This window comes from Melanerpes formicivorus, unplaced genomic scaffold (assembly GCF_026170545.1).
Source record: "Melanerpes formicivorus ecotype bairdi unplaced genomic scaffold, bMelFor1.0.p_v2 SCAF_1971, whole genome shotgun sequence".
NCBI lineage: Eukaryota > Metazoa > Chordata > Aves > Piciformes > Picidae > Melanerpes > Melanerpes formicivorus.
Genome location: NW_027144322.1, coordinates 1 through 13,907, shown reverse-complemented (window position 1 = coordinate 13,907; position 13,907 = coordinate 1). Strand labels below are relative to the sequence as shown.

Genomic DNA, 13,907 nt, shown 5'->3' with positions numbered 1-13,907 from the left:
CCCCCTCCCAGTGCCTCCCAGTCCCCCTCCCAGTGCCTCCCAGTCCTCTCCTAGTCCCTTCCAGTTCCCTTTCAGTCCCCCCATATCTCATCGCAGTTCCCTTCCAGTCCCCCCCATATCCCATCCTAGTCCTTCCCAGTCCCCTCCCAGTGCCTCCCAGTCCTCTCCTAGTTCCTCCCAGTCCCTTTCCAGTCCCCCCCTCCTCACCTTCCTCACTCCCTTCCTCTTCTTCCTCCTCTTCCTCTTCCTCTCCTTCTCCTTCAACCTGGGAGGAGACCACACCAAAACCCGGGGGGGGCAGATCATTGCTGCCCCTTTTTAGGGTGTGTGTGTCCCCCTTCCCCCATTTTCTGGGGAGCCCCTCCATTTCTGGGGGCTTCTGGGGGTGCCTGGTGGGAGGGTGAACTTTGGGGGGGAGGGGTCAGGGGGGCTCCCCCCCTACCCACCTTGATGCTGACCTCCTGGCTGCCACTTTCAGCCTCCCCACCCTTGTCCCTGGGGGAGTTCATGTGAGGAAGGGGTTAAAAAAAATGGGGGGGGGGGGGGGAAGAGGGGGGAAGTGAGGGTTTGGGAGGGGTCCCCAAAGTTGAGGGGGGTTCCCCCAAATTGAGGGGAACCTCTCTGGGACCCAAGACCCCTGCCCAGGAAAGCTCACTTCTTGTCGCCGCCCCCCCCCCGAGTTGATGTTGTCGCCGTCGGCCAAGTTGTCCACAGCGATGGCCAGGAAGACATTGAGGAGGATGTCTGGGGTGGAAAGGTTAACCAGTGGCTCCCAGTAGCTCCCAGTTGCCTCCCAGTACTCTCCCAATTGCCTCCCAGTCAGCCCAGTAGCCTCCCAGTCCCTCCCAGTCAGCCCAGTAGCCTCCCAGTCCCCTCCCAGTCAGCCCAGTAGCCTCCCACCAGTTCCCTCCCAGTCAGCCCAGTAGCCTTCCAGTTCCCTCCCAGTCAGCCCAGTAGCCTTCCAGTCCCCTCTCAGTCAGCCCAGTAGCCTCCCAGTCCCCTCCCAGTCAGCCCAGTAGCCTCCCACCAGTTCCCTCCCAGTCAGGCCAGTAGCCTCCCAGTCCCCTCCCAGTCAGCCCAGTAGCCTCCCACCAGTCCCCTCCCAGTCAGGCCAGTAGCCTCCCAGTCCCCTCCCAGTCAGCCCAGTAGCCTCCCACCAGTCCCCTCCCAGTCAGCCCAGTAGCCTCCCAGTTCCCCTCTGGTTGGCTTTCCTCCTGCTCCCAGTCCCTCTCTACTTCTCATTCCCAACCTTGCTCCCATACCAGTTCTACAACCCATTCCCAGTTGCTCCCAGTCCCTTCCCAGTTGCTCCCAGTCCCCTCCCAGTTGCCCCCAGTGCTCACAGTTGCCACAGATGAAGAGGATGATGAAGTAGACACAGACCAGCATGCCAGGGAACACAGGGCCCCCATAGGCCATGATCCCATCGTACATCACCGCGTTCCAGTCCTCCCCAGTAAGGATCTAGGGGCAAACTGGGATCAGCCCAGGCCTCCCAGTACACCCTCCCAGTCTTCCCAGTACATCCTCCCAGTCTTCCCAGTACATCCTCCCAGTACACCCTCCCAGTGCTCCCAGTGCTCCCAGTTCACCCTCCCAGTGCTCCCAGTATATCCTCCCCGACCTTCTGAGCTCCTCCCATGACCTCTTGAGTTCCTCCCACAACCTTCTGAGCTCCCCCCATGAATTCTGGGGTCCCCCCCATGACCTTTTGAGCTCCCCTCATGACTCTGGTGTCCCCCCACGACCTTCTGAGCTCCCCCCATGAACTTTGGGGTCCCCCAGGCCCTGTGGGGGTCCCGGGGGGGGGTACCTGGAAGACGGTGAGCAGGGCCTGGGGGAAGGTGTCGAAGGTGCTGCGCTTGGTCTGGGTCTCGTCGAAGCTGAAGCGGCCCCCAAAGAGCTGCATCCCCAGCAGGGCGAAGATGATGATGAAGAGGAAGAGCAGCAGCAGCAGGGAGGCAATGGACTTCATGGAGTTCAGCAGCGACCCCACCAGGTTGCTCAGGGAGGCCCAGTGCCTGCGGGGGGGAGTTGGAACTGGGAGTACTGGGAGCACTGGGACGGAGGAGATGCCCACGCTGGGGGGGGTGTGGTGTGGTTGTGGTGGCACTGGTGGCATTGGTAGCACTGGTGGCATTGGTGGCCCTGGTAGCATTGGTGGCATTGGTGGCCTTGGAAGCACTGGTGGCATTGGTAGCCTTGGTGGCCTAGGTGCCCCTGGTGACCCAGTTGGCCCAGGTGCCCTTGGTGATCCTGTTTGCCCTAGTGCCCCTGGTGGCCCTGATGCCCCTGATGAACCTACTTGGCCCTGATGCCCTTGGTGGCCCCGATGCCCTCAGTGCCCCAGCTTGCCCTGGTCCCCCTGTGCCCTCACCTGGTACCCCGTCAGCCTCTCCCCAGCCCTGACGCAGCACAGAGAGGCACCCAGGGGGCTGCCCAGCCTCAGGAGTGCCCCTCCTGTGCCCCTTGGCACCCTCCCTGATCCCCCTGGCACCCTCCCCGTGCCCCTTGGCACCCTCCCTATGTCCCCTGGTGCCCTCACCTGGTGACCTTGAAGACCCTGAGCAGCCTGACACAGCGCAGGACGGAGATGCCCAGGGGCTCCATGGCTCCGCGCTCCACCAGGGCGGTCTCCAGCACCCCCCCGCACACCACGAAGCAGTCGAAGCGGTTGAAGAAGCTGGAGAAGTACCGCGAGAGCCCCAGGGCATAAAGCTTCAGCAGCATCTCGGCGGCGAACAGCGACAGCAGAGCCTTGTTGGCGTAGGCTGAGGGGGGGCGCCAGAGAGCCGCAGGAGCTCTTAGCAGCCCCGCAGGAGCAGCCCAGCTGCCCCCGGCTGGCTTTGAGCCTACTCCCAGTCCCCCTCTGCTCTCTGCTTCTCATTCCCACCTTGGCCCCCACATCAGTTTCCCACCTCCTCCATTCCCAACTCCTCCCAGGAGCTCCCAGTTAGCCCCAGTAGCCTCCCAGTAGCTTCCAGCCGCTCCCAGTAGCCTCCCAGTCCCTTTCCCCTCTCTCTTTCCCATCCTCAACTGCAGCATCTCCCACTGCAGCTCTTCAGGACTCCACTCCCTGTACCTCCCAGTTGCTCCCAGTGCCTCCCAGTTGCTCCCAGTCCCTCCCAGTTGTTTCCAGTCGCTCCCAGTGCCTCACCCTGGGTCTGTGTGAGCCACGGGGGCTGCCCGTGGTGCTCGGAGGCTATGGTCAGGGTGTTGAGGAAGACCAAGAGCAGCACAGCCCAATAGAACCAAACCGACTTCACCGCCGCCCGGCAGCGCCTCCGCCACAGGCGGGACAGGCGCCGGCAGCGCCGCCTGGTGGACAGCGCCGGGAACAGCGCCGCGTTAGCACGGGAGGGATTTGGGGGGCGCAGGGAGGGAAATTTGGGGGAACAGAGAGCAAATATTGGGGGAGGAGGAGTAAATTTGGGGGTGCAGAGGGGAATTTGGGGGGAAAAGGAGGACGTTTGGGGATGCAGAGAGGAAAAATTGGGGTGCAAGGGGGAAATTGGGGTGCAAAGGGGAAATTGGGGGTTAGAAGGGGAGATTTGGGGGTACAGAGAGCAAAAATTGAGGGTAAAATGGAAAATCTGAGGGTAAAAGGAGGAAATTTGGGGGTGCAGCAGGAAAATTTGAGGTTAGAAGGGGAGGTTTGGGGGTGCAGGGGGAAACTGGGGGTACAAAGAGCAAAAATCGGGGTGCAAGGGGGGTTGGGGGTGCAGGGGGAAAGTTGGGGGTCAGGAGGGAAATTCAGGGTTAGAAGGGGGAAATTAGGGGGTCTGGAGAGCAAAAATGGGGGGTGCAAGGGGGGGAATTTGGGGTGCAGGGGGGGAATTGGGGGTGGAGGGGGGAAATTTGGGGGTGCAAGGGGAAGTTTGGGGGTTAGAAGGGGGAATTTGGGGGATCAAGAGGCAAAAATTGGGGGTGACAGGAGGGAATTTGGGGTAGAAGAGAAAAATCGGGGGGGGGAAAGGGGGGGAAACTGGGGGTGCAGAGAGCAAAAATCGGGGTGCAAGGGGGGATTTGGGGGAGGAAGGGGGAATTTGGGGGTGCAGGGGGAGAGATTTGGGGTCTCCCCCCCACCTTGTTGCCACCACTCACCAGAACTTGGTGTTGGTGATTTTGGCCCTGTGGGGGAGAGGAAAACAACTCAAAGTTACCCTGAAATGTGGGGGTGGGGTCCCAGGGTGAGTTTTGGGGTCTGGGAGGGGGTCTTGGGGACAGTTTGGGGGTCCTGAGGCGGGATCCCAGGGTCAGTTTGGGGGTCTCAGTGGTTTGGTGGGGGTGGGGTGTCCCAGGGGTTATGGGTGGGGTCCCCAGGTTAGTTTTGGGGTCCTGGGGGGGGAGTCCCATTGCCTGTGGGGGAGTCCCAGCATCTCTTTGAGGTCTGGGGGGGTCCCAGGGTTAATTTTGGGGTCAGAGGGGGTCTCAGGGTCTCAGTTTTGGGAGCACACTGACTATGGGGAGGTGTTGGGGCGGTCCCAGGGTCAGTTTGGGGGTCCTGGATGGGTCGTGGTGGCTATGTGGATGTCCCAGTGACACCGGGGTGGGGGCTCAGGGACCCTGGGGGGGGTCCCAGGGGCTTGGGGGGGGTCTCAGTGACTCTAGGGGCATGCTAAGGATGGGGGGGGGGGGGGGTCTCAGGGATGTGTGTGGGGGGTCTCAGTGGCTTTGAGGGGGGTCCCAGGAATGTGGGGGAGTCCCAGTGGCTCTGGGGGGGGGGTCCTGGGGGCTGGGGGAGGGTCCCAGGGGTCCCTCACAGGCACTGCTGGCAGGCGCTGGGCTGCTGCTCCTCCTCCCCTGCCGCCTCTGTGTTCACTGAGGTCGTTTCACTGCCAGGCAAACTGGCTGGGGTGGGGGCAGCGTTTAGGGGTTGCAGGGGGGGGATTTAGGGGTGCAGGGGGCAGGATTTGGGGGAGCAGGAGGCAAGATTTGGGGGCAAGGGCAAGGGTTTGGGACACAGGGAGCAAGGTTAAAGCTCTTCAGCATCATCCCTGTGCTACTAATGGGGGGGGGGGTGTCTCCTCCATCCCCAACTCCCCCTAAATCCACCTAAGTCACCCCAAAACCCACTTAAGCCCCCCAAAACCCCACCAAGGTCACCCCAAAATCCTTCCCCTCCCAGCCCTGAGCTCACCAGGCTGAACCCAACTCCCCAGACTGGTCCCTGAGCATCATCCCTGTGCCACTAATGGGGGGGGGGTTGGGGTCTCTTCCATCCCCAACCCTCCTAAAATCCACCTAAATCACCTCAAAATCCACCAGAATCACCCAAAATCCACCTATGTCACCCCAAATCACCCCAAAATCCAACAGAGGCACCCCAGAATCTTCCCCTCCCAGTCCTGAGCTCACTCAGCTGAGCCACACTCCCCATACTGGTCCCCAAGCATCATCCCTGTGCCACTACTGGGGGGTTTTGGGGCCTACTCCGTCCCCAACCCCCTTAAAATCCACCTAAATCACTCCCAAATCCACCTAGGTCACCCCAAAACCCACCAAGGTCACCCCAAAATCCTCCCCTCCCAGCTCTGAGCTCACCAGGCTGAACCGAGCTCCCCAGGCTGGTCCCCCAGCCTCATCCCTGTGCCACTACTGGGGGGTTTTGGGGTCTCCTGCATCTCCAACCCCCCTAAAATCCACCTAAACCACCCCCCAAATCCACCTAGGTCACCCCAAAAACCCACCAAGGTCACCCCAAAATCCTCCCCTCCCAGCTCTGAGCTCACCAGGCTGGTCCCTGAGCCTCATCCCTGTGCCACTACTGGGGGGGTTTTGGGGTCACCTCTACCTCCAACCCCCCTAAAATCCACCTAAATCACCCCCAAATCCACCTAGGTCCCCCCAAAGCCCCTCCAGGGCCCCCCCAAAGCCCTCACCATGGGTGTCAGTGGAGTGGCTGGCATGGCGCAGCCACTTGAGCCTTGGCTTCCCTCTTCCCCATCAGGTCCTCGGCTGTCAAACCTTCAGGGAGGGGTGCCCCAAAACACTGGGGTGAGGGGAGAAGGCTTAAGGGACTCAGGGGGAAGGGGAGGGGTGGGGGGGGGTTTAAAGCAAAGATCCTCACGGTGCTTCTCGTGCTCCCCATCCTCATCCTCCCCCTCCAGGTCCTCAGCCTGGGTGATCCAATCCATGTAGCCCCTCAGGTCCTCCTCCAGCTGCTGCTTCTCCCTCAGCTTCTGGAAGTCTCCTCTGGCTTTGGCTTTTTTCCCTCTCCTTGGAGAACTCTCTGGGGGGAGGGTTAAAGAGTCGGGGGGGGGGAATCCCACCTGGAACATGCTAAGGGGAAAATGGGGAGGGGGCTTGGGGGGGGGGGTGGTCCTACCCACTCAGCACCCCCAGCACCAGGTTGAGGACGAAGAAGGAGCCAAAGATGACCAAGCTGACGAAGTAGAGCCAGGGCAGCTCGTGGCCCATGGCATCCTGCATCTGGAAAGAGGGAGTTGGGGGTCACCTGGGAGGGGTTGGGGGTCACCTGGGGGGGTTTGGAGGGGATTTGTGGGGTGTCAGAGGGGATTTGAGGGAGTTTGAAGGGGATTTGGGGGGGGTTTTGGAGGGGATTTTGGGGGCACTGAGGGGGATTTAGGGGTGACTTGGGAGGGTTGGGGGTGACTTGGGGGGTTTGGAGGGGATGTGGGGAGCCTGGAGGGGATTTGGAGGTGCCTTGGGGGAGTTAGGGGGTCATTTGGAAGAGTTTGGTGGGGGGTTGGGGTGATTTGAGGGGATTTGGGGGTGACTTGAGGAATTAGGGGGTCATTTGGAAGAGTTTGGTGGGGGGGTTGGGGTGACTTGAGGGGGTTTGGAGGGGATTTGGGGAGCCTCTAGTGGGATTTAGGGGGTTTGGGGGTGACTTGGGAGGCCTTGGGGGTCACTTGGGGGGGACTTAGGGGTTTTGGGGTGATTGGTGGGGGTTGGAGGGGGACTTAAGGGGGGTTGGAAGGGATTTGGGGGGGTGGGGGCTGACTTGGGGGGCCTTTAGGGGTCATAAAGGGGGCTTGGGGGGTCACTTGGGGGGTTTGGAGGGGACTTAGGGGGCATCTGGAGGGGATTTGGAGGGGGGTAGAGAGGATTTGGGGGCCCTCTAGTGAGGATATAGGGGGCTTGGGGGTGACTTGCGGGGCATTTGGGGGAGCTTGGAGGGACTTGAGGGGATTTGGGGATAATTGGGGCTGACTTATGGGGGCTGGGGGGGTGACTTGGGGCTTTGGGTGTGATTGGTGGGGTTGGAGGGGACTTGAGGGGGTTTGGGAGGGATTTTGGAGGGGGATGGGGCTAACTTGGGGAGCCCTCAGGGGGGATTTTGGGGTGTTTGGGGAGGGACTGGGATGGAGGTTTGAGAGGTTCACTTCAGCTGGGCGAGCTTGGGGATGGGAGGGGATGATTTTGGGGTGCCCCTGGTGGATTTGGGGGTGATTTAGGGCAAGCTAGGAGGATTTTGGGGTGACCCAGGTGGATTTTGGAGGGTTTGGGGATGGGGGAAAACCCAACCCCCACATTAGCAGCACAGGGATGATGCTGAGGCACCAGCCTGGGGACTCCGCTTCGGCTGGGCAAGCTCAGAGCTGGGAGGGGGAAGATTTTGGGGTGCCCCTAGTGGATTTTGGGGTGCTGTAGGAGATTTCTGGGGGTGCTCACCCAGTAGAGGACATCAGTCCAGCCCTCCATGGTGATGCACTGGAAAACTGTGAGCATGGCAAAGAAGAAGTTGTCGAAGTTGGTGATGCCTCCGTTGGGGCCCTCCCAGCGGCCTCGGCACTCGGTGTTGTTCTGCAGGCAGGCTCGGCCGTGCCCCCGAGAAGGCACAGGGGGAGGGATCCTCCTCTGATTCCAGGTCTGAGGAATTAGGGGGAGAGGGGGACAGAAAACCCCAAAATTAAAGGGGATTCCCCCCCCTTGGAGCAGGGGTTTTGCAGCCCTGAAGTTGCGGGGTGCAGCGCTGGAGCTGGGGAGGTGCAGTGCTTGGAGCTGGGTGGGAAGGGTAAAGGGAGGGCTTGGAGGGCTAAAAGGGGAGGGTTGAAGGCCTAAAGTGGGGGTTTGGGTTTGGACCCCTAAAGTGGGGGTTTGGGGTGGGGGGTGAAACCCTAAAGTGGGAGGATGAAGCCCTTGGAGTGGGGTAGGAAGGGTCAAGTGAGGGCTTGGAGCTCCAAAGGGGGGTGTTGAAGGCCTGAAGTGGGGGCTGGGGGGGCTCAAACCCCTCAAGTGGAGGTTTGAACCCCTGAAGTGGAGGTTTGGAGTGAGGGTGAACCCCTGGAGTGGGAGGATGCAGTCCTGGAGTGGGGTTGGGAAGAGTGGAGGGAGAAGTTAGAGCTCTAAAGGGGAGGTTGAAGGCCTAAAGTGGGGGTTTGGGGTGGGGGTGAAACCCCTAAAGTGGGTGGATACAGCCCTGGAGTGGGGTTGGAAGAGTAAAAGGGAGGGCTTGGAGCTCTAAAGGGGGGGGTTGTTGAAGGCCTAAAGGGGGGGGTTGAACCCCTAAAGTAAAGGTTTCAACCCCTAAAGGGGGGGTTTGGGCTGGAGGTAAACTCCTAAAGTGGGGTTTTGGGGTGGGGGTGAACCCCTAAGCTGGGGGTGCAGCCCTGGAGTGGAGTGGGAAGGGTAAAGGGAGGGCTTGGAGCTCTAAAGGGGAGGTTTGGGGGAAACTGAAGGCCTAAAGTGGGGGGTTGGGGTGGGGGTTGGACCACTGAGTTGGGGGTTTGGGGGTATTCTGGGGTGCTGGGGGGTGATTTGGGATTCTAGGGGTGGATTTTGGGGTGCTGGGGGTCATTTTTGGGGTGCTGGGAGAGGTCCTTAAGACCTTTGAGCTGCTGTCTGAGGGGCAGACAGCAGCATCGTCAGGGCGTGACTGGGAAGTGCTGGGGTCAGGGGTGGATTTTGGGGTGCTAGGTTGGATTTTGGGGTGCTAGGTGCATCTGGGGTTACTCTGGGGGTGATTTGGGGGTGCTGGAGGTGGATTTGGGGCACTGTGAGGGGGTCCCTAAGACTTTTGGAGCTCCTGTCTGGGGGCACTGGTAGGCTCAGAGCAGCCTCGTCAGGATGCAACTGGGAAGTGCTGGGGTCAGGGGGGATTTTTGGGGTGCTGGGTGTGGATTTTGGGGTGCTGAGAGGGGGTTTTGGGGTGCTGGGGGGACAATCTAGGGTAGATTTAGGGTACTAGGGGCATCTTTAAGACCTTTGAGCTGCTGTCTGAGAGTGCTGGGAGGCTCAGAGCGGCCTTGTCAGGATGCAACCGGGAAGTGCTGGGGTCCGGGGCGGGGTTGTGGGGTCTGGGGTGGATTTTGGGGTTCTGGGGTGGATTTTGGGGGCTGTGGGGCCGTGGCCCCCCCCTGACCTGAGCCTATGAAGAAGCAGGTCTTGTGCATGCGGCCGATGAAGAGCTCCAGGCCGATGATGGCGTAGATGATGATGACAAAGAGGACCAGCAGGGCGATGTGCAGCAGGGGCACCATGGCCTTCATGATGGAGTTGAGAACGATGTGCAGGCCTGGGGGAGGGGGCAAAAATGGGGCTGGGGGCTTCGTTTGGGGCTGGTGGCTTCAGATGAGGGGGGCTAGAGGGTGATTTAGGAGGGGATTAAGGGGGGTTGAGGGAGCCTGGAGGGCTGAGAGAAGGGAGCTGAAGGGTATCGAGGAGCTGTTGTGCTTGAGGAGGTTATGGGAGGGGATTTGGGGCTGGGGGCATCATGTGGGGAGGGGATAAGGGTGGGATAAGGGTTGATTTAGGGGGTCCTGGGAGGGTTGAGTGAGGCTGGGGGCTGAGAGGAGGTCCTGGGGGGTATGTTGAGGGAGTTCAGTGACTCTTGGGGGCAGTTATGGGGGTGTCAAGCAGGAGGATTTGGGTCTGGGGGATTCACTTGGGTCTGGGGGGGGGACGGACTGATTTGGGTCTGGGAGCTTCATTTGGGCCTGGGGGTGCCAATTTGAGTCTGGGGGCTTCATTTGGATCTGGAAGGGGGTGTCCTAACCCTTCTTAGGCAGCCTCAAGCCACTTGCAGGCCCCACTTTGAAGGCTGCATGTGAGGGGTCCCCACTTAAGGCCCATTTTAAGTCTACTTCCAGTGGTCTCCTTAAAAGTGGGGGGGGGGTCCCTGATGTGAGGAGGGGGTACCCAATTTGAAGAGGGGGGGTCCCCAATTTGAGGAGGGGTGCCCAATTGGAGGAGGGGGTCCCCAATTTGAGGAGGGGGTCCCCAGCTAGAGGAGGGGAACCCTAACTGGAGGAGGGGAACCCTAACTGGAGGAGGGGAGGTCCCTACTTTGCGGAGGGGAGGCCCCGACTCAAGGCTGATTTTCAGTCTGCTTCCAGTGACCTCACTTAAAAGTGGGGAGCCCCTAAATGGAGGAGAGGGTCCCCAAATTTGAGGAGGGGGTCTTACTGGGCACCCCTGAGACCAGCCTGAGAGGCCTGAGCACCCTGAAGGCCCTGAGGGCTTTGACGTCGAAGCCTCCTGGTTTGCCGCTCATGTGGTGTGCCTCCCCCGGCTTGTGGGAGGCCTGCTCCAGGATCACGCTGAAGAGGCTTCAGGAGAAGGCCAGGAATTGAGGAGGGGGTCTCCTAGAGACCACCTTCTCCAATTTGAGGGGCGGGGGGGCTTCGACCTTTACCCCACCACCACGATAACAAAGTCCAGCAGGTTCCAGCCGTTGCGGATGTAGGCGCTGGGGGTGCAGCAGGAGGCCGTAGGCGATGATCTTCAGGAAGGTCTCCACCGTGAAGATGATGAGGAAGACATACTCCACCTGTTCCTGGGTGAGTAAGGACCTGGGGTTGGGGTCCCACCAGGGGTTTTGGGGGTCCCACCAGGGGTTTTGGGGGCATCCTCAGAGGAGTTTTGGGGTCTCAAGACCCAACCGAGGTGTTGGGGAGGGGTTGGGTGAAGGATTGAAGGTGTGGAGGGCAACCAACAAGAGCCACGGTCCAGCACAGCTTTTGGGGCTCCTCGCTGGAATTCTGGGGGTCCCCAAGGGGATTTGGGGGCTCCCCATGAAATTTGAAGGGGGCTCTCAAAGGAGTTTTGGGGTCTTAACACCCTAATGAGGTGTTGGGTGAGGGGATGGAGGTGTGGAGGGCAACTGATCTGAGACACACCCACACCCCCCCCAGGTACATCTGTAGATCCCCTAGGGACATTTGGGGACCCCCCCCAGGTCCATCTGGACCCCCCAGAGACATTTGAAGACCCCCCAGGAACATCTGCACACTCCCCCCCAAGACATTTAGGGACCCCCCAGGTCCATCTGGACCCGCCCAGAGACATTTGGCACCCCCCCTGAGACATCTGGGGACCCTCCTGCAAGACCATCTGGATCCTCCCCCCCCCCCGCTCAGGGGCATTTGGGGACCCCTAAGGTGCCTCCAGACCCCCCCCTCCCCGAGGCATTTGGGGACCCTCCCAGGGTGATCTGGGGACTCTTGGGGACACCCCCCCCGGTCCATCTGGGCCCCCCCTCCCTCCCCAGTGTCCCTTTCCTGGGGGGGGGGTTAAGCTGAGATTAACTCAAAGCAGCTTAAAGGCCACAAAAGCCATGTGGCTGGGGGGGGGGGGATGGGGGGGGTACTGAGTTCTGGGGGTGCTGTGGTGTTAGGGGGAGGGGCCCTAAATTTGAGAGGGGGGTCCCCATGAATTTAGGGACCCCCAAAGACCCTCCCCAAAGCCCCCCCTGAAGTAGGGTCCTCACTTTCTCATTACCTTACTGGGACCAGTTTAAACCTTTTGGGGGTGGGGGGGACTGGGTTCTGGGGGTGCTGTGGCATTAGGGCAGGGGGCCCTAAATTTGAGGGGGGGTCCCCATGAATTTAGGGTCCCCACCAAGCCCCCCAAAGACACCCCCCCCCCATGAGGTGGGGTCCACACCTTATTCATCACCTTACTGGCACCAGTTCAAGCTTTGAGGGGGAAGGTGGAGTCTGGGGGTGCTGTGATGTTAGGCAGGGGGTGTCCCCTAAATTTAAGGGGGGCTGGGGGTGTCTCCAGGTGAATTTGAGGGGGGGTCCTCCCCTTACCAGGTTGTGATTGGAGGCATTGGAGTCATCCTCAGGGAAGGGGATATAGACCCCCAGGGCCACGCAGTTGGCGAAGATGGTGGCGAGGATGAGGATATCGAAAGGCCTTTGGGGTTGTGGGTTTGGGGGTGGGAAAAAAGAGGGGGTGAAGGGGTTAAAAACTTGGGGAGGGGTCTCCTCGACCCCTTGAAGCCCCCCCAGCAGCCCCCTCGCCAGCTGCTCACTTCCACTCCACGATGCTGATGGCGGCCCTGCGGATAGGGTTGTTGAGGCGCAGGCAGAAGAGGGCCCGGGGGGAGCGGTGCAGGCCCCCCCCCGCCGCTTGCGCCCCCTTGTGGTGACCTTTGGGGTGTGGGGGCCGCCGCTGGCGTGGCTGTGGGTGAGGGGTGCCCTCTCCTCCCCCCCCACCCGGGGGGGGTGCCGTTTCCTATGGGCCCCCCTCCACCAGCGACCCCATTCAAAGGCTGGGCCAAGGCTTCGGCCAATGAGGGCAGCTCCTTGGGGGGGGCTGTAGGAAAAAAGGGGGGGGGGGGAGGCACAACTAAAGACCACCCCCAAAAATCGGGGTACCCCCAGACCCTTCTGGAGCACCCAGACCCCCAGTGACACTCCCTCCTTGCCCCCAAGACCCTCAGAGACACCCCCCCCAAGACCTCTAAGGAGCCCCTCAAGACCACAGTGACACCCCTTGCCCCCGAAATCCCAGGGACCCTCCTTAAGACCCCTAAGGACCCCCACAAAAACCTTTAAGGACCCCCCCAAATTCCAGGGACCTCCTTAAGACCCCTAAGGACCCCCCCAAAAGCCTTTAAAGATGCCCCCCCAAATCCCAAGGACCTCCTTAAGACCCCTAAGGACCCCCCCAAAAACCTTTAAGGACTCCCCCCCAAATCCCAAGGACCTCCTTAAGACCCCTAAGGATCCCCCCCAAAAGCATTTAAGGACCCCCCCCAAACCCCAGGGACCTCCTTCAGAACCTTAAGGATCTCCCCAAAGACCCCCTCCGAACCTTTAAGGACCCCCCCCCAAGTCCCAAGGACCTCCTTAAGACTCTTAAGAACCCCCCTAAAAACCTTTAAGGATCCCCCCCCCGAGGGACCTCCTGAAGACCCCTAAGGACTCTTTTAAGACCCTGTAGGAGCCTCCCCCCCCTATCCCAGACCCCCTTTCCTCCAAAGACCCCTAAGGACCTCTCCAAAGATGCCCCCCACCAAATGCCAGGGACCTCCTTAAGACCCCTAAGGATGCCCCCAAAGACCCCCCCCAGACCCCTCTCAAAGACATCCCTCCCAAATCCCAGGGACCTCCTTAAGACCTCTAAGGACCCCCCCCCCCCAAAAGACCCCTAAGGACCCTCCCCCCCAAAGACCCCCCCAAACTCACCCACTCCATTCTCCTCTGACTCTGACATGCTGGGGGACAAGGGGGGGGGGGGGTGTCCCTTTTTGGGGTTTTGGGGGGGTGGCTGGGAGCTTTGGGGGTATTTAAGGAGGTCTGGGGGTGTTTAGGGAAGGGCTGGGGGTGCTTAAAGGAGGCTAGAGGATATTTAAGAGGGTCTGGGGGGTAGTTAGGGAAGGGTTGGGATAAGTAAGGTGGTCTAGGAGGTATTTAGGGCAGGGTTGGGGGCAATTAAAAGGGTCTGGGGGTATTTAGGGCAGGGTTGGGGGCATTTAAAGGGGTCTGGGGGTATTTAGGGCAGGGTTGGGGGTATTTAGGGCAGGGTTTGGGGCATTTAAAGGGGTCTGGGGGTATTTAGGGCACGGTTGGGGGCAATTAAAAGGGTCTGGGGGTATTTAGGGCAGGGTTGGGGACATGTAAAGGGGTCTGGGGGGTATTTAGGGCAGGGTTGGGGGCAATTAAAAGGGTCTGGGGGGTATTTAGGGCAGGGTTGGGGACATGTAAAGGGGT

At 60.5% G+C, this 13,907-nt stretch overlaps 1 protein-coding gene across 1 annotated transcript in view; it reads right to left on the bottom strand.

The window, feature by feature from the left end:
* LOC137461382 (voltage-dependent L-type calcium channel subunit alpha-1F-like) overlaps positions 1–13,892 on the bottom strand; it is a 23,568-nt gene extending 9,676 nt beyond the window's left edge. The window contains 24 exon segments of the mRNA XM_068171137.1: positions 208–265; positions 447–488; positions 656–744; positions 1,344–1,464; positions 1,814–2,021; positions 2,546–2,771; positions 3,158–3,318; positions 4,105–4,131; positions 4,764–4,851; positions 5,883–5,934; positions 5,936–5,967; positions 6,071–6,209; positions 6,211–6,232; positions 6,329–6,432; positions 7,639–7,794; positions 7,796–7,836; positions 9,329–9,481; positions 10,372–10,514; positions 10,601–10,659; positions 10,661–10,741; positions 12,000–12,105; positions 12,224–12,371; positions 12,406–12,507; positions 13,383–13,892. Of these exon segments, the coding sequence (XP_068027238.1) occupies positions 208–265; positions 447–488; positions 656–744; positions 1,344–1,464; positions 1,814–2,021; positions 2,546–2,771; positions 3,158–3,318; positions 4,105–4,131; positions 4,764–4,851; positions 5,883–5,934; positions 5,936–5,967; positions 6,071–6,209; positions 6,211–6,232; positions 6,329–6,432; positions 7,639–7,794; positions 7,796–7,836; positions 9,329–9,481; positions 10,372–10,514; positions 10,601–10,659; positions 10,661–10,741; positions 12,000–12,105; positions 12,224–12,371; positions 12,406–12,507; positions 13,383–13,410 (2,386 nt within the window). The 5' untranslated portion in view covers positions 13,411–13,892.
* Between the last annotated feature and the right edge of the window lie 15 nt (positions 13,893–13,907).